The sequence below is a fragment of the Rutilus rutilus genome, assembly GCF_951802725.1.
Source record: "Rutilus rutilus genome assembly, chromosome: 8".
In the NCBI taxonomy this organism is placed as follows: Eukaryota; Metazoa; Chordata; class Actinopteri; order Cypriniformes; family Leuciscidae; genus Rutilus; species Rutilus rutilus.
In genome coordinates this window covers 9,458,203-9,480,076 of record NC_140222.1, presented here as the reverse complement: position 1 = coordinate 9,480,076, position 21,874 = coordinate 9,458,203, and the positions used below count along the sequence as shown (strand labels likewise).

General features: G+C 36.0%; 1 protein-coding gene across 4 annotated transcripts in view; it reads left to right on the top strand.

The window, feature by feature from the left end:
• LOC311294941 (uncharacterized protein) overlaps positions 1-21,874 on the top strand; it is a 60,822-nt gene that overhangs the window by 8,561 nt on the left and 30,387 nt on the right. For 3 of the 4 annotated variants that reach the window (XR_014628147.1, XM_084416057.1, XM_084416056.1), the window contains exon 1: positions 16,584-18,217. Coding sequence is in view for 3 of the 4 variants with exons in the window: in XM_084416057.1 (XP_084272183.1) it covers positions 18,169-18,217 (49 nt within the window). In the remaining variant the exon portion in view is untranslated. Of the gene's footprint in view, positions 1-3,593; positions 3,621-3,798; positions 3,917-4,864; positions 4,952-16,583; positions 18,218-21,874 lie in introns of those variants that run through there. The other variant, XM_084416055.1, reaches the window with a different exon arrangement.

The window sequence follows — 21,874 nt, the reverse complement described above, 5'->3', positions numbered from 1 at the left end:
TCATGAATAATTAAGAGGCAGTGTCTTCTCATTGGATAAGAAAACTCAGTCATGAATAATTATGAGACACCGATGAGTCATCAAAGTACTATAGTGCTCTGGGACACGATGAAGATTTTAAACCCGGAAGACAAAAATAGCGGAAAAAAACTCAAATTTAACAATTTTCCCCCTACTATTAAATCTAACGATGCTACATTGTCTTCAATGGTGTTCAACACATACTGTATATAGGGCTGTCAATCTTCCTCTATAATACTATTCGAATTCCATTCCTTATTTTATTTAATATTCGAATAATATTCGAATATTAAATGCTCAAATTCATCCTATTATTAATATTTACGACATTACACAGTCTTATGGATCGCCAATGCATGATGTTGATCGGTCTCATATCTTCACAGATAAACCGTCAGTTTGTCTGTTATTTACGGTGGCCGAGAGGTGCAAAACAAATCACAATTACAAAAACAAAATAACAATTCAGAAAACAAAATAACAATTCAGAAAACACAACGACAATTTAGAAAACAAAATAACAATTCAGAAAACACAACGACATTTAAGAAAACACAACGACAATTCAGAAAACACAACGACATTTCAGAAAACACAACGACAATTCAGAAAACACAACGACATTTCAGTAAACACAACGACAATTCAGAAAAAACGGAAAAGATAGGTATATTTTGAGAATGACGTACTTATCACTGATTGGACGAGATACCTGTCAATCAAGAAATTTGTGATCAACTTTGTTTTGCTATGCAATAATGCGAAAATAGAACACATTAAACTTTACTTTGAAGAAGGACATTCATGTGCCGTGATTGTGGACATGCTGGCGAGTGGCGACATACCACATAATATTTACTATATTAATAGTGTGTCATGAGTTTAGTATGCCTGAGCACATGGTTAGCATGAGTGTTTCGCGATTAGCGCGATAGCCCGCTAGTCATTATAACTGGTCATGCTATGTCGATGTTATTTGAGTGTATGAGAGTACATGATGTTGTTTCGGTCTTATTTTGTTTGTAAAAAGCATGAGATTAGAGTGTTACTCACTACAAGCTGCCACACGTCATTTTGGGGCTAGCTAGAGCATGAGAACTGCACAGAGAGTGTTAAATAGCTTGTTGATAATATTTTTCCTTCTAGTGTGATGGAATGTTTAAAGTCACTTATGTGTACAACGGTCATTACTGTAAAAAAAAGTGATATACATGTTGAGAATGTATGTTTTGAGCTTTTGTTATGCATATTCTCTTATGCTTCATTCTGAGTAAATACACCAACAAAGAAGCCATCACTGCAATGCTCTCTTTTATTTCATTTTTCGACATACCACGACATTAAAAGCTGCGTCGACCAGGACAGTTGTTCGGCTACTGGACAATGTGGTTAGTACTTCTGCAGAAGTTGCGTGTTAAACGTGATGACATATGCGGCTGCTGCAAGATCTCAACCCACCAGGGACAGAACAAGGACACGTCGTAGATTCGTTAGGCGTACCTATCACTCCACGGGACCGAACTTTGCTCCATGGCACGTTGATGGGTACGATTTGTTTCTACCGGTACTTCCAGACAGTATCGCTTGATTCCGGTTCTGGCTTGATTGACAGGTATCTCGTCCATTCAGCGATAAGTACGTCATTCTCAAAATATACCTACCTTTTCCGTTTTTTTCTGAATTGTCGTTGTGTTTTCTGAATTGTCGTTGTGTTTTCTGAATTGTTATTTTGTTTTCTAAATTGTCGTTGTGTTTTCTGAATTGTTATTTTGTTTTCTGAATTGTTATTTTGTTTTCTGAATTGTTATTTTGTTTTTGTAATTGTGATTTGTTTTGCACCTCTCGGCCACCGTAGTTATTGCCTTTTGGCGGACATCTGGTAGCAGTTGAGCCCCGTGATGAGGAGAGAGAGAGAGAGGCAGAACATAAGTAATTCTTGCCTGTTTTAGCGGCGGTTCCTCGGACAGATCGCCTAGCTTGTCAGGTTGTAAGTTGTCATAAAAAAAATAACGTATATTTTCCTCTCCGTTTTGGCCTACCGTCCACAATGAGACGGCGTTTTTATTAATGAAAACGCACTCCAAAGTGGATATATTTGAAGACGCCGTTTTCACGTTGTAGTGTGGACTGAGAATCAAATTGTTGATCTCCGTTACCGTGGAAACATTCCTCTCCGCGACTTTTGACAGTTGTTATGATGATACAGCGTGGATAACGTGCACAATTGTGTTACGATTCAAAAACTTTATTGTTTATCAGACGAAACAAAAGCATTTAATTTTCACATGTGTGTGCCAAGGCGGCGAGAAAGGCAAGATTGCATTTAAAAAAAAAAAAAAAACATAAAAAAGCAATATTCGAATAGGAACTTCAGCATTCGAATAGTATTGATTTTTTTAATATTCGAATTATATTCGAATTTCGGAATTCGTTCCAACAGCCCTACTGTATACCTCTGTTAAAATCTCAGAAAATTTGGTTTAGGGTTTCATGACCCTTTGGTACTAGTATCTATTGAATAAGTACTAGTAGCTAATTTATAAGTACTAGTATCTTATTAATAGGTACTAGTATCTAATGAATAAGTACTAGCATCTAAAGAATAAGTACTAGTATCTATTGAATAAGTACTAGTAGCTAATGAATAAGTACTGGTATCTATTTAATATGTACTAGTATCTAATATATATGTACTAGTCACAATTGTAATACATACTAGTCAGAACTGAATAGTTGATATCTGAATGACAGATCCCCATAGAAGTCAACTGCAAAAAAAATAATTTTGTTACTATAGTAACAAAAGAATAGTTACTAGTCACTATTGGAATAAGTACTAGTATGTAATGAATAAGTACTAGTATCTAATAATAAGTACTAGTAACTAATGAATAAGTACTAGTGTCTAATAAATAAGAACTAGTATCTAATGAATAAGTACTAGTATCTTTAAAAAGGTACTAGTACCTAAATAATAAGCACTAGTATCTAAAGAATAGGCACTATAGCTAAAGAATAAGCACTAGTAGCTAATGAATAAGTACTAGTACTTAATGGAATAGATAGTATCTAAAAAATAAGTACTAGTAGCATGAAAATAGAGACTAGTCGGTTTAAATGATTAAATGTTAAATAGGCTTGCCATAACGTGTCTACAGTGGCCCTAAACGGACAAACGAGTTTCGTCACTGTTGTTCTTTGTGCAAAGAAGCTAGCTAAAGTCAGCGAATAATACACTGACACAATCAAATAACAGCAACAAACAACATTGAACAAGTAACAATAATATTCACAATAACATATTGTTTTACTGAATAATTAAGTAAACTTAATTTCTTAATTTATCTTTGTTAATTCCGCCTACTACACACTCTAAAGTAGGCCTATCGTCTTTTTCTTCACAAAAAGAGTACTTTTAGGGCTGATGTAAAAGTCCAGTGGATCTCCAAAAAGTAGCAGAGTACTGTAACAATGAAAGTGACATACTGTAGGTGTTTGTATATTTGCAATGTACTATTGAAAAAGGGAATATATTCCAAATAGAATAAAGAGAACTTTTTTTTGTCCACTAGAGCAACTAAAGAAAGACCTACATGAGGGTGAGTAAATGATGACAGAATTAAACATTTTGGATGAATAATCCCTTTAATAAAGGAATAAATCTTCATGCCTTCACTTTGGACCTGTAATGATGTCTATATTAGAGAATAAATCCAATGAAAATGTTAAAACCTCACTGTCAGACTGACTTGCACAATAATGACTGTCTGTCTTTAGCTGATCCAGGTTCAGGTCTATCTTCAGGTGCTGTAGCAGGAATATCTTCTGCTGTTCTGCTGGTGTTTATAGCTTCAGTTGGTGTGATTTCACTGTCGCCTCAGGAGCTCTAAAAAGGGTAAGCATCACCTACAGATACTCCTACAGATACTATAGTGAGACGAACTGTGGAAACCTTTTCTGCTCTCTAGCAAAGAATATGGATGGGCGATATGACCAAAATCTCAACTATACTTCACAGTAACAATATCATGGTTTCACAATTCTCAATATCAGTTTTGATTCCACAGCATAAACTGAATTTCAAACTCTTTTTTTTTTTTTTTTTTTTTTTTTTGTAGGTAGTCTAATGCTTTTTAGGTAATTTTATGTTCATTTTATGTAAAGTTTATCTGTTTCTCTACATTTATTAACATTAGAAAGTTTATCTAAAATGTAAAATTAGAAATAATTTAGATTCATTTGACACTATTTACCCCCTTTTTTCTTTTTTCTTTTTTAATGAACAATAAAATTAATAGATTTTTGTGGTGTATCATTCATCAGTGCTTCTTTTACCACTCCAACGTTCCAATAATTCTTGCCCACTAAAAGCTGCACGGATAAATTTGCTTTACACCTCAAATAGGCCCATCTATGTAAACGATTTAGAAAAAAATCCATCAATTCACACTAAACAAACTGCTTCGGTGTATCGCATAGACGTCGTCATCGTCTTGCTGGCCCCTCCCCGTTCTGTCATTGATGTAACATTTGAACCGAGGCGTCGAAGCTTGTGTCGAGAAAAAAAGGGCGTGCCAGATGAAGCCGCGATTCGAGGCTTGTGTTGTTTATGTGAAAATGACTAATGACAAACACGCGCCACCTCGTGGATGTTGTCAGGAGTAGTAGAAGCAGTTGTAGTGTCAGAGTCAGAGAGTTAGATAACTATCATTGTCATTGTCGTAATTGTGTCATATATGTTTTAGGGCTGTATATTATTACATTATCAGGCTACGGATTAAAACTGCAATATATGTTACAAAATGTATGACATCTCTTCTGTTTTCTGTTTAACCTCTTGCAGCTCTGACGTCATTGACCAGAAGATCAGCGCAGTGACGACCAATCGCAGCCCAGCAGGGGGCGTGGCCTTCTGAAGAAACTGAGCAATGTTAAAACACAAACTAGATTTTCAACAAGCTTATTCTGACAGCAACTTTCTTTAATGCATTCTAAATTAGCAATAATAATAATAATAATAATAATAATAAAACTCACATGACCACTGAGGTACCTGCACATGTTTGACAGAGTTCAGTGATGTTATGTTCACATTTTGACTATCCTGATGATGAGTCTCTTCTGGTGACAGGAACAGGGAGAGAAGCTGGAAAACATGAGAAAAATCAAAACATGTTTTTATTGCAACGTCAGTCATTCAATGCTGGCAGTCCTGATGTCCTTGAGGGGGCATTGTCTAAATATTATAGTGTCTTTCACAATGGGACACAGTGTGAGTGCAAAGACATTTCTTCACTAACATAGCCTACAGTAGTCTACTTATTATAAATGACCCTGTGCTTGTCTTTTCAAAAAGTCACCTGGGCAGTCTTGTTTAGTGGTTGGAGAAACAAAGCATTTTGAAACTTTCCATTGCTTTGATAGATACAGTAGTGCTTATTCATTAGATAGTAGTTCTTATTAAAAATACACTAGTACCTATTCATTAGATTCTAGTACCTATTAAATTGGTACTAGTACTTATTCATTAGATATTAGTATTTATTATTAGATACTAGTACTCATTCATTAGATATTAGTATTTATTATTAGATACTAGTACTTATTCATTAGATACTAGTACTTATTCATTAGATACTAGTACCTATTAAATAGTTACTAGTACTTATTCATTAGATTCTAGTACTTATTTCAATACTGCCTAGTAACTATTCTTTTGTTACTAGTGACTTTTTTTTTTTTTGCCATTGACTTCTATGGGGATTTGTCAATCAGATATCAACTATTCAGTTCTGACTAGTATGTATTCCAATTGTGACTAGTACGTATTTATTAGATACTAGTAGTTATTTATTAGGTACTAGTACTTATTTTTTACATACTAGTACTATATACTAGTACTAGGGTTGGGTATTGGTTGGGTTTTATCCGATACCAGTACCTACTCGGTATTTTTCAAACGGTTCCGGTGCTTAAACGGTTCTTGAAACGGTACTTAAGAAAACTAAACCGCACACACTTTATCAAAAAATAAATAAATACCTCTCTGTGTGTGTGTGTGTGTGTGTGTGTGTGTGTGTGTGTGTGTGTGTGTGTGTGTGTGTGTGTGTGTGTGTGTGTGTGTGTGTGTGTTTTGGTTTATATTACATTGTGGGAACCAAATGTCTCCACAAGGATGGTAAAACCTGAGATCACCTCCATTGTGGGGACCAGCCAGCGGTCCCCATGAGGGAAATGGGTTAATAAACATACTAAATTATATTTTTTTGAAAATGTAAAAATGCAGAAAGTTTTCTGTGATGGGTAGGTTTAGGGGTAGGGTTAGTGTAAGGAGATAGAATATACAGTTTGTACAGTATAAAGACCATTAAGTCAATGGAGAGTCCCCACAAAGGTGTGTGTGTGTGTGTGTGTGTGTGTGTGTGTGTGTGTGTGTGTGTGTGTGTGTGTGTGTGTGTGTGTGTGTGTGTGTGTGTGTGTGTGTGTGTGTGTGTGTGTGTGTGTGTGAGATTTTCTGAAAAAGATTTTCTGATTTCTGATTAAATGAAAAATTGTGTGTGATTTTCTGAAAAAGATTTTCTGATTAAATGAAAAATTGTGCCCTTTAAAAGGCTACTGATGTAGCACAAAACACTTGAGTTAAGATCAAAATTTTGTCTTCTCATATTATGACTTTTACAAAACAGAGAAATATCTGACACTGAGCAGAAATATTTAACACACACAGTATAGCCTCATATAAATATACTTGATATTGATATACTTCATACTTGATATGCAAGATTTGCAGTTGGCATTAAAATACTAGACTTACCCGAAGAGGAACACTGGCAGCTGAACTTGAACTTTAGTCAAGCGTGTCAGAGGTTTTGGGTTCTAATCCGCATTCGTAGTTTTTTTTTTTTTTTTTTTTTTTTTTAAACCGATTATGCTCATCAGTGGTTGTATATCAAGCAGGGACACTTTGTGTCCATTATATTTTGAGATTTCACCAGAACGAATAGATATGAGGCGCCGTCTAGGGCTTAAATCAAACTTCATTCACGCACATATGAAACCCTTGCATATACAGTCACACGTACATGTATACTGCTGAATGCTCAAAACTAATACATATGAAATGCACAATGCTCACGCACACACACGCAAACTCTACACACACGAGACGCGCGGAACTCTCCGCGCACATACTCATCTGAGACGCAAGCGCACACACACACACACACACACACACACACAAACTCTCCACGCACATACTCATCTGAGACGCGAGCACGCACACACAAACTCTCCGCGCACATAATCATATAGACAGCGCCTCATAAATAGATCGATCTCCACAACGTATTGAAGCGCGCGTCCGAGTGAAGACAGTGCGGTGTGCGGGAGCCAAGAGAAAACACTGTATCCGCGCCACTGATCGCAGCGGCAACGAGCACTTTGATCACTTGATTTAAAAAAACACATTTCAGCGCTAGATCATCTCTTATTTAACAAACGAACTAAATGAATGCTCTGCTGGTTAACTGGAGATGTTTTATTATTGGATCATTCGTGCCGCGAGATGTTTTATAGGGGGCGGTAAAAAACGTCAGGCACCGAAAGTTTTGTTCTTATTCGGGTTACTACCGTTTACGTCGGAACCGGTTCCCTATTGGAACCGGGTTTCGGAACCCAACCCTAACTAGTACTAAGTCATACTAGTACCTATTAATTAGATACTAGTATGTTTTGTAATTGTTACTAGTAACTATTCTTATTTTACTAGTCACAACTGCTTTTTTACTCGTCTTATGTTATGACCAGTCAGAACGGCCACTGGAGAGTTCAATTAAAAATCTTACTAGTAAAATAAAAAATCTTACTAGTAACATTTGGAATAAATACTAGTATCTAATAAATAGGTACTAGTATCTATTGAATAAGTACTAGTAGCTAATGAATAAGTACTAGTACTTAATGGAATAGATACTAGTATCTAAAAAATAGTACTAGTGGCATGAAAATAGATACTAGTAAGTTTTAAAGATTAAATGTTAATACGGCTTGCCATACAAGAATAAGCACTAGTAGCTAATGAATAAGTACTAGTACTAGTTTAAAGACCCACTCCGATGAAAATCATGTTTTTCTAGGTGTTAACATGTTCTTGTGGCATTTTTCTGATGTTAGAGGACATATCTTGAGAAAAATAAGTTCAAAGTTGTATTTCTGAGTATTTCTGCATTCAAATGGCTGTGAATCAGTAGCAGACGCTAAAATGCCAGCTAAAATAGACTGGAGTTGTGACGTAGTAACTCCACTGGGCGGTGCCACAAGCTCATACTCCCCTCCGCCCCCGCCCGCGCGGCTCAGGTTCTGAGGAGTAGAGAAGACGATGGCGGATCAACACCTATGTGCGGTAGCGGGTTGCAATGCTAACTGTACGTTCACACCGCCGCCGACTTGAGCGGCAAAGAAGCTCTGGCCGCCCTGTCAAGGACGCTTGTCAAAAAGTACGAGGAAGCTTGTTGACGCTTTGGCCGCTCTGACGTAGCAGCATTCTATGTTCGATCATGGGAGAAGAGAAGTGTCACACCATGAAAAGTAAACAAAATAAACAAGCAATACATTGACACTAGAAACCTTTTATAATGACAGCATTTGTATAACCGTTTTGGTCACATTATTATTTATTATTATTAATAGTGAGTGCGCGCGCGCGGCCGAGGCTCTCTCTCTCTCTGTCATCTCTCTGCGTTCTTATATGCCCTGTCAAGCGCGCCCTGTTAAACTGGCAGGACTTAAAAACACATGCAAATGATAAACTTTCACTCTGATGGTTAAACTGCAATTAATCCGATAATGATAGGAAACCCAGCAACGGCGATGATCAGCTTCTCCTCCGTTTTCTCGGAAGCTCAAATCGGCGGCGGTGTGAACGAGGGGGAGGGTCGTCTCCGTGCCAACGGCTCCGCCCACAACGCAGAGGCGAATTGCTAATGAGCTACTGCCGCTCTGCTGAAGCAAAGTCCCAGAAAACGGCACAGGTTTTGTGATTTTGGCTAAAAACGGCATAATCATCATTTAAAGACCACTGAGAATGTTTAAAAATAGCTCAAAATATGATCGGAGTGGGACTTTAATAGGCACTGTAATGAATAAGTACTAGTGTATTTTTAATAGGTACTAGTACCTAAAGAATAAGCACTAGTAGCTAAAGAATAAGCACTAGTAGCTAATGAATAAGCACTAGTAGCTAATGAATAAGTACTAGCACTTAATGGAATAGATACTAATCTCTAAAAAATAAGTAGGCATACTAGTAGCATGAAAATAGGGACTAGTAAGGATTAAATGTTAAAACGGCTTGCCATAGTAAGCCATGAAGGCCAGACCGCAGATTATACCTTATCTAAAAAAATTAAAAATAAAAAAGCTACCCATATACCCATCAATCTAAAAAGCTCTAATGACCAGAGCCATATTAAAAAGCAGATAAATCAACTCAATAAATTACATTGTAAGGCTCATTGCATCGGGGTAACCCTCCGATGGGGTGGGTCCTGATTTTTATGATTATCTCTGTGTGAAACTCTATGTGCTGCCGTCTTGACCAGGTCTCCCTGGAAGAAGAGATAGTGATATCAATGGTATTTACCTGGTTAAATAAATTATATATAAATAAATAAAAATAAATAAAGTAGTAATTGTTACAAACTGCAGTTATGTGGTAATGTATTATTTTCTTTAAAAAATAAAAAGGTAATGGACATTAAAAACTCAAATATAAGGGACCATTCGGTATATATGGAAGGGGCCACCGGAGGAAAATAGGGGAGGGTCATGTCTTTTTATTCAGTGGCGTCATGCCCATTCAAAGTGCCCCCTCAGATTTTTCCTCCCTGATAATTTTTTTTTGTCACAACTTTATTCCTATTATGCTCCATAATATACCAGAGCCTATAACGACTCAAATATATTCTTCTGGATGTGTAATAAATCGGTCAGCATCAGCCCTTTTTCCTAATATGGTGTCTGTGTATCAAATCTAGAGCGTATATACGCGCGTAGCGCTCTAGAATCTTTGCTGTGTATGTTCAAGCAACTCACTCGTCTCGCACGTTGAGCTGGCAATGTTTTACAGATGGTCTTGAAGTGGTAGTGGGCAAAGCAACAAATCGGCATTGAATTAGTTATCGGATGATATTAAAAGGTAGTGGGATTATTTGTGGTTGACCTGGAAATTTTAACTTGATCAAAAAGTTATGGATTTGATATTAGCTGCGAATTCAGAGCATTAACTTAAGTTGTGTCAGTGTAACGTTATCGATAGCTAGCCTAGTCTAACCGTAAACTAGTTGGCTAATGTTACTGCCATACAAAGACATAGTAACGTTATCTGATCGGTTTTGAAACATCTGTTCTGTTTTGTCTTGTGTCAAAGTCTCCAGCTGGTTCAATTGTTTTCAGTTTCATAGAAACGAGGGTGTTAAATTTGTTGTAGGCTAACTGCAAAATCCAGCCTAACGTTATCAAGGCATCGTTGATTACTTTTTTACATTTCTGTCAAATATTAACCATTTTCAAATAAACGGGGTAGTGTTAACCTTATTCAGCACTGAAATCTGTCAAACTTCTTTCAAAGTCCTTCATCACATATTAATATTAAAATAACTTAATTTCAGAGCACCACAAAGTCAGACCTCAGCACCTTTATGTACCTTTAATGTAAGATCGTTCTTAGGTCACATACCAATTTAAAATCATAACATAAAAACTGCAATGGTACTGTTTTTAAAATCATGTGTAGTAGGCGTACAGTAAGTGTGTGTGTAAACATGCTTTAATGAAGTAGACTTCAAAAGCTTTTGAATTTGAGCTTACAGTTCTTTCATCAACCTGTCTTTTACAACTTACAAAATAGATACTTTAACTTAGTCCTCAGATAGAGGAGGGTTGCTGCTAGCTCCGTTAAGGTATTTCTGTCCCTCCCAAACTGCATTGAAATGGTATGTTTAGCAGCCAGAATGTAAACATTTTCAGGGGGAGAAACCCCCTGACCCCTCCTAACATGATCCATATCACCCGTCAGAAAACAATTGCAACGTCTCAGATTGTGGCTTGCATGACGCCCCTGTTTTTATTCTTTGTTGAGGGGAGGGTCATCCAACTTTTTTTAGGGTCACCCAACTTTTATATTCATGAAAACAGCAACATTTCAAAGTGGCTTGTTTGGTGCTATTTTTTTCCATTTAGCTCCATGTTGATCTCGCGTTATCAGCCCCCCTTCGATATCAAGATGGGTCTGACCCAACAAAAATCCAGTTTGGCGCTGTTCAAAACTCACTTCAGTTCGCGCTTAGAAAAAGTGACTGTGTTGGTCAGAACAGAATGCCAAAGAAATGTTTACCCGGCAAAGCTTTAAAGCACGAGCAAATAATGAACTTTTGTGATTGCGAATAAGTGCACAGTGTCCTGTCTGTGAGTGTAACTCTACCGCTGCATTAACATGTGATGTGAACGTCGTCGAGTTTTACAGTATTGGGACTGAGGGCAGAACTGCAGCTGATAGAATGTGCGCTGTAGCGCGATACTACCATATTATAGTTTCTTTTCTTATTTTGTTTCCACGATGTGTAAGATGTAGGGCTACCACATCTTTAAATTATTATTAGTATTATTTAAGTTAACATAGCCTAATAAAATACGTAGACCAACACCACAAAAACTAGTTGAGGATAAATTCGTTAAAATTGGGCGATTCCAGTGTTATGGACGTTTGCAGTCAAAACTTGAAATCTAAATTCTCAGAAAATGCATTTAATACCAATATTTTGAAACGTCTGAAAGGAGTCAAGACATTAGAAAAATATCAGTCTACACATGCGTTTTATATTTAATATGAGGGAAATACACGTGACGTGACACAAAAAATCGTTAACTTTTAGGTGGCAAAATATTTGGTAACACTTTATATTACGACCCGCAAACAACTGCGTAAGTAAACCGAAATTACGGTGTACGTTTCTGTAATTATAGTGTACTTCCGTGTAGGTATAAGGGAACAATATGTTAAGTTTTGGGTAATAAAGGGGTAACAAGCAGATATACAACCTGCAAAGAACTTCGTAAGTAAACCGAAATTACGGTGTACGTTTCTGTAATTATAGTGTACCTCCGTGTAGGTATAAGGGAACAATATGTTAAGTTTTGGGTAATAAAGGGGTACAACCAGATATACAAGCAAATTATTTATAATGTAATTATTTTAAAACTAACAGATACCTATTCTGTTAATATATCCCAGGCAAAAATTGTACGTCTGTTGTATATAAAAGTTTTTATCACATTTCTGGAAAAATATGTCTTTGTGCAATGTAGTTACAGGGTAATTTTGACATCTGTGGGTTGTATATTAAACTTTTTGGCAATGCTATTTATTGGCTTTTCTTACTAAACTACTTAACGTTAAGCCAAAAAAATTTGTTTTTGCTATGATTTTAATTTAAAACGTACCATGTAGTACTTAGTACTTACCTTATCACATTGTATTGCAATAACACTTAAATGTCAGGGCAAATTTACTGTGTAATTAAAAGTTTTTTGTTTAGTTTTTTTAATAAGAGTACCTTTCTCTGTAATTACTGTGCAAATAGTGTTGTTTCGTATTGTTACATAGTAAGTAGTGTTTGTTACCCGTTTCAACTGTGTATTTACAGGGTAAGTGTAACTCCTGCGGGCTGTAAATTAAAGTGGCGCTTGTTACCCCCTTGTTCTGTGTAGTTACAGGGTAAGTGCAGTAAATATACAATAAAGGATCCAATTTAATTTCTGACTTTTATTTTACAAAAAAATGTCAAAACATTTTTTCATCTTAATAAAACATTGTCTTTTCTACAGTATACTCAAACAACAAAGTAACACATTATACCCCCCCCCCCCCCCCCCCCCCCCTTCCCTTTATTTGCGTCCCTTGCTTTTCTTCTTCTTTCTTTTCTTGCTCTTCTTTTTCTTAACTTCCACTGGGGACTCTGAAGTTGAGGAGTTGATGGAGTCCCATTGGTCTTGCTGCACTGCAAAAATATGAATATACAGTATATACATGCTCTTAGCAAGCTACACCTTCAATTTTAAGTTGTCGAACAATCCTCCACTCTAAACATTTTGTGCCACCTGATATTACTGTAGTAACTGTAATTTTGAAGAAAACACATTTTGGTGAAGTTTGAGTCAGATCATGGGGGGGTTGTGATATTTTATAGTGATAATGACTGTAGTGCAGCAGAAAATGTTTTTTAAAAAGGCATAGTTGTTCTGACAGCAACAAAAAAGCATGAAACACAAACCTGAGGGCTGTGGCAATAGTTCAATAGTTCAATAGTTCGGATTGAGCTGATCAACAAACGGACAGGGAACTACGTCATCACGTTGAAAGGTCACGCCTGCGCCGGCCGAAGTACCGCCCCACTGTTTACAATGCGACCGTACGTAGGAGGATAATTCAAATAGTATTGTTTGCGATTATATATATAGAAATAGTATTCAGTGAATATAAATATGAATAGTATATGAATAACATTCTGATGAATATGAATAAGTTATGGGCCTTTCACACAGGACGCGGTATGCGCGGCGCTGCGCTATAAAACCCATTCATTTCAATGGCCTGCGCCGCGCAAGGACGTTTTGTTGCTGCGTCGACCAAAGCGCAAGCGCAGCGGTGCGCATCATTGGCGTGCTCACGCGCACGCCGCGGTCAAAGTTCAAAATAGTTCAACTTTTGCCGCTGCGCTCTGTGACGATTACCAGCGCGGCCAATAGAATCGGGGGATCCAAACAAGCACGGAAATCAAAATGGATGAACGGCTAGTAGTGTGTATATATATAATTTGTTTTTTAGTTTCAGGTTTAATGTTTGAATAAATGTTTTATTCTAAAAAAGAGCTGACTTCATGATTCTTGTTTTGATTCAGATATTAAAGTATATAAAATCGCGTTGTATCTGAAGGGCAACGCTGAACCCAGCGGCAAGCGCCGCGCATACCGCGTCCTGTGTGAAAGGCGCATTAGTAGTTCAAATAGTATTGCCGGCGCAGGCGTGACCTTTCAACGTGATGACGTAGTTCCCTGTTCGTTTGTTGATCAGCTCAATCCGAACTATTGAAGGTAAAAAGTCTATAAATTATATATTCCTTTTTTTTAAATGACCTATCGTTTCGCTAGATAACAACCTCTTCTTCAGCTGTGATCGCGTACAGCCCGTTTAAACACTTAAAATACTTTTGAAACTGCATTGATTTGGACTTAACGATGGTGACCAATGTTTGTTACCGTTGTCCGTTGTAAATTTTCATTTTGGGGTGAACTAATCCTTTAACAAGTGCATTTATAATGTACAGTACCAGTGATGTTTAGTTCTTCAATTTGATGTTTTAAAAAATAGGAAAGTGGTCACAAGTATAAGCCCTGGAGTAGGGCAGGAGTAAAATTTAAACGTCTAACCTTTCTTTCTTTCTTTCTTTCTTTCTTTCTTTCTTTCTTTCTTTCTTTCAAAGATAAGATTATCACTCTTAAAGCAGAGATCACCTTGCTCAAAGATGAGTGTGATTTTTTGAAAAAGGAAATTGAAAAGATGAAGTCTGCTGTCCCATCTGCAATGACACAAAGATATGCTGTTCCTATAGTGGCACAGCCCTCATGTTTGTGTTTCATGCTTTTTTGTTTTTTTGTTGCTGTCAGAACTATGCCTTTTTTAAAAACATTTTCTGCTGCACTACAGTCATTATCACTATAAAATATCACAACCCCCCCATGATCTGCCTCAAACTTCACCAAAATGTGTTTTCTTCAAAATTACAGTTACTACAGTAATATCAGGTGTCACAAAATGTTTTAGAGTGGAGGATTGTTCGACAACTTAAAATTGAAGGTGTAGCTTGCTAAGAGCATGTATATACTGTATATTCATATTTTTGCTGTGCAGCAAGACCAATGGGACTCCATCAACTCCTCAACTTCAGAGTCCCCAGTGGAAGTTAAGAAAAAGAAGAGCAAGAAAAGAAAGAAGAAGAAAAGCAAGAGAAGCAAATAAAGGGGTTGGGGGGTATAATGTGTTACTTTGTTGTTTGAGTATACTGTAGAAAAGACAATGTTTTATTAAGATGAAAAAGTGTTTTGAAATGTTTTTGTAAAATAAAAGTCAGAAATTAAATTGGATCCTTTATTGTATATTTACTGCACTTACCCTGTAACTACACAGAACAAGGGGGTAACAAGCGCCACTTTAATTTACAACCCGCAGGAGTTACACTTACCCTGTAACTACACAGAACAAGGGGGTAACAAGCGCCACTTTAATTTACAGCCCGCAGGAGTTACACTTACCCTGTAACTACACAGAACAAGGGGGTAACAAGCGCCACTTTAATTTACAGCCCGCAGGAGTTACACTTACCCTGTAACTACACAGAACAAGGGGGTAACAAGCGCCACTTTAATTTACAGCCCGCAGGAGTTACACTTACCCTGTAAATACACAGAACAAGGGGGTAACAAGCGCCACTTTAATTTACAGCCCGCAGGAGTTACACTTACCCTGTAAATACACAGAACAAGGGGGTAACAAGCGCCACTTTAATTTACAGCCCGCAGGAGTTACACTTACCCTGTAAATTCACAGTTGAAACGGGTAACAAACACTACTTACTATGTAACAATACGAAACAACACTATTTGCACAGTAATTACAGAGAAAGGTAAGCTACTCTTATAAAAAAAATAAAAAAAAATTTTTAATTACACAGTAAATTTGCCCTGACATTTAAGTGGCATTGCATACAATGTGATAAGGTAAGTACTAAGTACTACATGGAACGTTCTAAATTAAAGTCATAGCAGAATTTTTTTTTGGGGGGCTAAATGTTAAGTAGTTTAGTAAGAAAAGCCAATAAATAGCATTGCCAATGTTTTTCGAAATCAGCTGTTTAAAAAATTGTTTCAGATTAAATTTTTATCATACTGTGCTTACATACAGCCATATATATATATATATATATATATATATATATATATATATATGGCTGTATGTAAGCACAGTATGATAAAAATATATATATAATTTACAACCCACAGATGTCAAAATTACCCTGTAACTACATTGCACAAGAACATATTTTTCCAGAAATGTGATAAAAGCTTTTATATACAACAGACGTACAATTTTTGCCTGGAATATATTAACAGAATAGGTACCTGTTCGTTTTAAAATAATTACATTATAAATAATTTGCTTGTATATCTGGTTGTACCCCTTTATTACCCAAAACTTAACATATTGTTCCCTTATACCTACACGGAGGTACACTATAATTACAGAAACGTACACCGTAATTTCGGTTTACTTACGAAGTTCTTTGCAGGTTGTATATCTGCTTGTTACCCCTTTATTACCCAAAACTTAACATATTGTTCCCTTATACCTACACGGAAGTACACTATAATTACAGAAACGTACACCATAATTTCGGTTTACTTACGAAGTTGTTTGCGGGTCGTAATATAAAGTGTTACCAAATATTTTTTAGTAATTCTATGAATTACACTGTGCAAACCAAAAGATATATACCCACCGGATGAATAAAGATCGGCCTCCACAGAACATAAAATATTATTTTTATTTTATTTTTCGTGTTCGCATTTATGTGAGAAAAAAAAAAAAAATGTTACAGGCGTGACAGTTCTCCATTACGGACATGACTGCTCTGAAAGTGACTTTAAAAATTTCACAGAGACCTCAAACAGAAAGCACAAAGCCTCTCTTTAAAGTGAATTTCGTTTTTTTATTAATTGTATCTTAATTTTAATCAATGTTTCATCTGGATTTAATAAATAAGAAGTAAATATAGTAGAAAATAGATAATCATGACACGGAGGCGCGGGCGAGTGAACTGGACTCTTGTCTCATAAATTAACCGAAAGGTTCAGCGTAAGGTAGGCTATGCTACTTGCCTCACAGACCTGAGAAATATAGAAAGCTTGAAATGTCTACTTTTAAACAGAACAATTCAAAACGAAGGAAAACAGACTGCTTTCTGCTTATGAAATGTGCATTTCTCTCTGGCGCGTTCTGAGAAGATCGCGCGACGCATCGTCAACTTCATCTTTGCAGTCGACACAGAAAACACTTGTTTATTAATAAACAATTAAAATGTCAAGTCAGGTATATTTGTATAGCGCTTTTCACAATACTGTATCAAAGCAGCTTCACAGTATTAAATTAAAATAATACAACAAGGTTTGTTTCTGAATTTATTGATTGATAAAATAAAATTAAATATCCCCAAAATATCCCCAACTGAGCAAGCCAAAGGCAATAGTGGCAAGGAACCGAAAAACTCCATCAAGTGACCTAATGGTGTCCTAAAACTCCATCAGGTGACCTAATGGAGAAAAAAAAAAACCTTGGGAAAACCCAGGCTCAGTCGGGGGCCAGTTCTCCTCTGGCAAAATGTCTCCTTGCTATATTTGACATATTAATAATCATTACTTTTGCCGGTTCTTTGTGACAGCTTTTAGATGCTTTGTTGGCAGCGCCACCCACTTGTTGAACGAGTCACACCGCATCAGCACCGAAAACATGATTTTTTTTTCAAATCTAAAATCAAAAATCGTGATACGAACCGAATCGTAGATTTGGTCTATCGTTACAGCCCTAGTAAGATGAGAAAGCAAGAGTTTATGGTTTAAAAACAAACAAACAATGGCTATCTGAACATCTGCCAAGCGCAAACCAGTAGCCTACAGAAGTAGGCTAATCAATAAATTATCGGGGAGGGTCATGCCTTTTTTCACAATCATTTTGGAGGGTCATAGAAAAATTTATTGCTGGCGAAGGGAGGGTCATGTCTTTTTTGACAACAGGTATCAAAACTCCTCCGGTGGCCCCTTAAATAAAAAACGAACAGTCCCTCAGCAAAAGAAAAGGGATGTTTGCCTATAAGCACATCCAGGCACGTTTATCGTGTGCTCCTCTAGTGGTCAAATGCTGTAATAGATGTATACTTTCGCTTTTAACTTCCGTAATCGATTGTGTAGTAGTGAAGAGAACATAATTGCTATTATGTCAACCAAATCTACATTATTTTTTTCAGAAGGACAGCAGTGAAAATGAAGCTCTACTTTGTTTTCCTCACAGTGTGTGTTTCGCTCGTGTATGGTAAGACATTTATTTGTTACAATCCCTTTTCCGGTATAAAAGAAGGAGAGGTGTTGATCATTTCACTCGCGAAAGAAATACATACATTCTTTCGTAGGTTAATAACTGTTTTAAGTGTCAGATAGTTTTAGACAGCTTTCTGAGGCTATCGTGTCACCATGATCGAATTGAAGAAGGACAGGTGAGAAATATGAAGGTCCTATTATTTTGATTCGCTTTTTTAAACATGGATGATATCTATTATTTTATTTCCAATCGAATCTGTTTATTTTTGCATAAGCATTGTTTTAAATCTATTCAAAGTAATCAAAAGTTGATGTAGAAGCAAAGTGCAAATCGCTAGAAAGTTTAGAGGTGAGTAGCCTATGTATGCTGACTGGTACACAACGAGCATTTAGCATTATGCTAAATTTAGGACTATGTAGATTGACTGACAAACAGTGCTTGAATGAGTGGCAGTGACAGTTGACAGAATGTGTAAATAATGGAGAACTGAAAAAATGCTTTTTGTTCTTGGATCTTCTTCAGCACGTACAGTGCCCTCTGGACAGCTTTCTGAAGCTTTGATGTTGTGTAATGCATATAGTTGATTATTGTTATCAGAAATAACTGAACTAAACTGACATTGAATCATTTGTTACAAACTGTGGTAAAGTGGTATTAGATGAAAAGATCCAATATTAAATGACGATTTTATTTCTAAGAATCTATAGAATTTATAATTTATTAAAGGTATAGCGGAGGATTTTCTTTTTCCGGGTGGGTAGTCTAAACTATTGGTCCACCTAAGTGTCAATCATTCTGGTGATATGTTTACGTAAGGCCGTCGTACGTGCTCGTCCCTTAGTTTTCGCTTTCTGCGCATGCGCACTTTCAGGTGTTTATGTGTGGTGAGCTAGAGCTAAGCCATTCATTGAAGCTCGCAGTTTCACCGGGTCCTTTGAAAATGTCTGAGGGTCGCAAGAGAAAAAGTTTGTACGAACTGTATGAGAAGAAGAGAAAGGCCTCAGAAGAGAGAAACAAGATCAGAGTGTTTTTGGGAGATTGTTTCACACGATGGCGTGCGCTGAAAACACAGGTTGGGCTTCCCACTGATGCCTCAGTCGCGAAGTTTCTACTCGACAGGTAAAGTTTGGCATGCTATTTGGAGAAAAAGTGCAAATCTTCTTTTGTAAAGTAATCTTGTATGAGCGATGCCGACAGCAACTTGTAAACAGAGCGTGCACGAGGAGAACCTCGCACACGTTTAATAGGCGTTCCCTCTCGGGAGCAGGTGTTGCGCATGTGCATTTTTTCAAAAAGTGGAGAGGGCGGTTCTTATCTAAAATTCGGAAAGATCCTCCGCTATACCTTTAATTATGCCAGAAACTATTTACTATGTTAAAACTGCTTTTGGCAGTTTTATGGTAAAATTACCACCTTTTTTTTATTTATTTTTTTACTCATCCCTCCTTGTCTTTATTAAAAACATTAATCAGGGTTATGGACAGACATGAAGGCTAGTCCATAAACACACTGTTTCAAATGTCTAGAGGACAAACACATATTAACTTGATTTTAGTGTAATAAAATCAACTTTGTTAGTGTGAATTTATGACAATGAACAATATTGGATTCTACTTTATTATTTTACAACAGCTTGAACCACCTGATTGATGTCAGAATGAGTTGGGGAAGGCTGTTATCTTACAAAATACAGTATATACAGTTCTTCCCAGATTTATTTCATTTAAAAATTAAAAATATGCTCCAACAGCTCTGGCAACATGTAAGTTAAAACTAGGGCTGCACGTTTTCAAGTTTTTCATTAACCGTTAACCGAGGCCCTTAGCGGTTAATACTCGGTTAACCATAGTGTGCGCGCCGCAACCCCGAGATAGGCGTAATTTGCGGGTGAGTCACATATCCCCACGACCCCACCACTATTTTCTAAGGTCGATATTGTATTGTCCCCACCACTTTTGAAACATCTCGCGGCAGGAATACCAATACAAACTAGATGCGAAAGTTCGTCGAGACAAACTTTAAGTTGGCTTGATAAAGTCGGACCAGAAAGTTTGAAGAAGTTTGAAGTTTAAATTAGTTTGAAGTTTAAATTAGTTTGAAGTAGTTTGAAGTTTAAAGTAGTTTGAAGTTTAAAGTATTTAAAAGTAGTTTAAAGTATTTTGAGTGGTTGGTTAGTTGTCACAGATGGTTACTATGGAGTTTTTATAGAGTTCTTAGCATGATCTTGGCATTATTTAACACAAAGAAAGAAAGAAAGATAGGTTAGAAAGATAAAAAGGTTAGAAAGAAAGATTAGTTCGAAAGAAAGAAAGAAAGAAAGAAAGAAAGAAAGAAAGAAAGAAAGAAAAAGAGTAGTTAGAAAGAAAGAAAGAAAGAAAGAAAGAAAGAAAGAAAGAAAGAAAGAAAGAAAGAAAAAGATTAGTTAGAAAGAATGAAGGAAAGATTAGTTAGTTAGAAAGAAAGAAAGATAGGTTAGAAAGATAAAAAGGTTAGAAAGAAAGATTAGTTAGAAAGAAAGAAAGAAAGAAAGAAAGAAAAAGAGTAGTTAGAAAGAAAGAAAGAGAGAAAGATTAGTTAGAAAGAATGAAGGAAAGATTAGTTAGTTAGAAAGAAAGTTAGAAAGAAAGAAAGAAAGAAAGAAAGAAAGAAAGAAAAAGAGTAGTTAGAAAGAAAGAAAGAAAGAAAGAAAGAAAGAAAGAAAGAAAGAAAGAAAGAAAAAGATTAGTTAGAAAGAATGAAGGAAAGATTAGTTAGTTAGAAAGAAAGAAAGATAGGTTAGAAAGATAAAAAGGTTAGAAAGAAAGATTAGTTAGAAAGAAAGAAAGAAAGAAAGAAAGAAAGAAAAAGAGTAGTTAGAAAGAAAGAAAGAGAGAAAGATTAGTTAGAAAGAATGAAGGAAAGATTAGTTAGTTAGAAAGAAAGTTAGAAAGAAAGAAAGAAAGAGAAAGAAAGAAAGAAAAAGAGTAGTTAGAAAGAAAGAAAGAAAGAAAGAAAGAAAGAAAGAAAGAAAGAAAGAAAAAGAAAGAAAGAAAGAAAGAGAAAGATTAGTTAGAAAGAATGAAGGAAAGATTAGTAAGAAAGAAAGAAAGATAGGTTAGAAAGATAAAAAGGTTAGAAAGAAAGAAAGAAAGAAAGAAAGAAAGAAAGAACAAAAGAAAGAAAGATGGATTAGTTAGAAAGAAAGATAGATTAATTAGAAAGAAAGAAAGATGGATAAGTTAGAAAGAAAGAAAGAAAGAAAGAAAGAAAGAAAGAAAGAGAAAGAAAAAGAGTAGTAAGAAAGAAAGAAAGAAAGAAAGATCAGTTAGAAAAGAATGAAGGAAAGATTAGTTAGAAAGAAAGAAAGAAAGATAGGTTAGAAAGATAAAAAGGTTAGAAAGAAAGATTAGTTAGAAAGAAAGAAAGAAAGAAAGAAAGAAAGAAAGAAAGAAAGAAAGAAAGAGAGTAGTTAGAAAGAAAGAAAGAAAGAAAGAAAGATAGATTAGTTAGAAAGAATGAAGGAAATATTAGTTAGTTAGAAAGAAAGAAAGAAAGAAAGAAAGAAAGAAAGAAAGAAAGATGGATTAGTTAGAGAGAAAGATAGATTAATTAGAGAGAAAGAAAGATGAATAAGTTAGAAAGAAAGATAGATAGATTAGAAAGAAAGAAAGA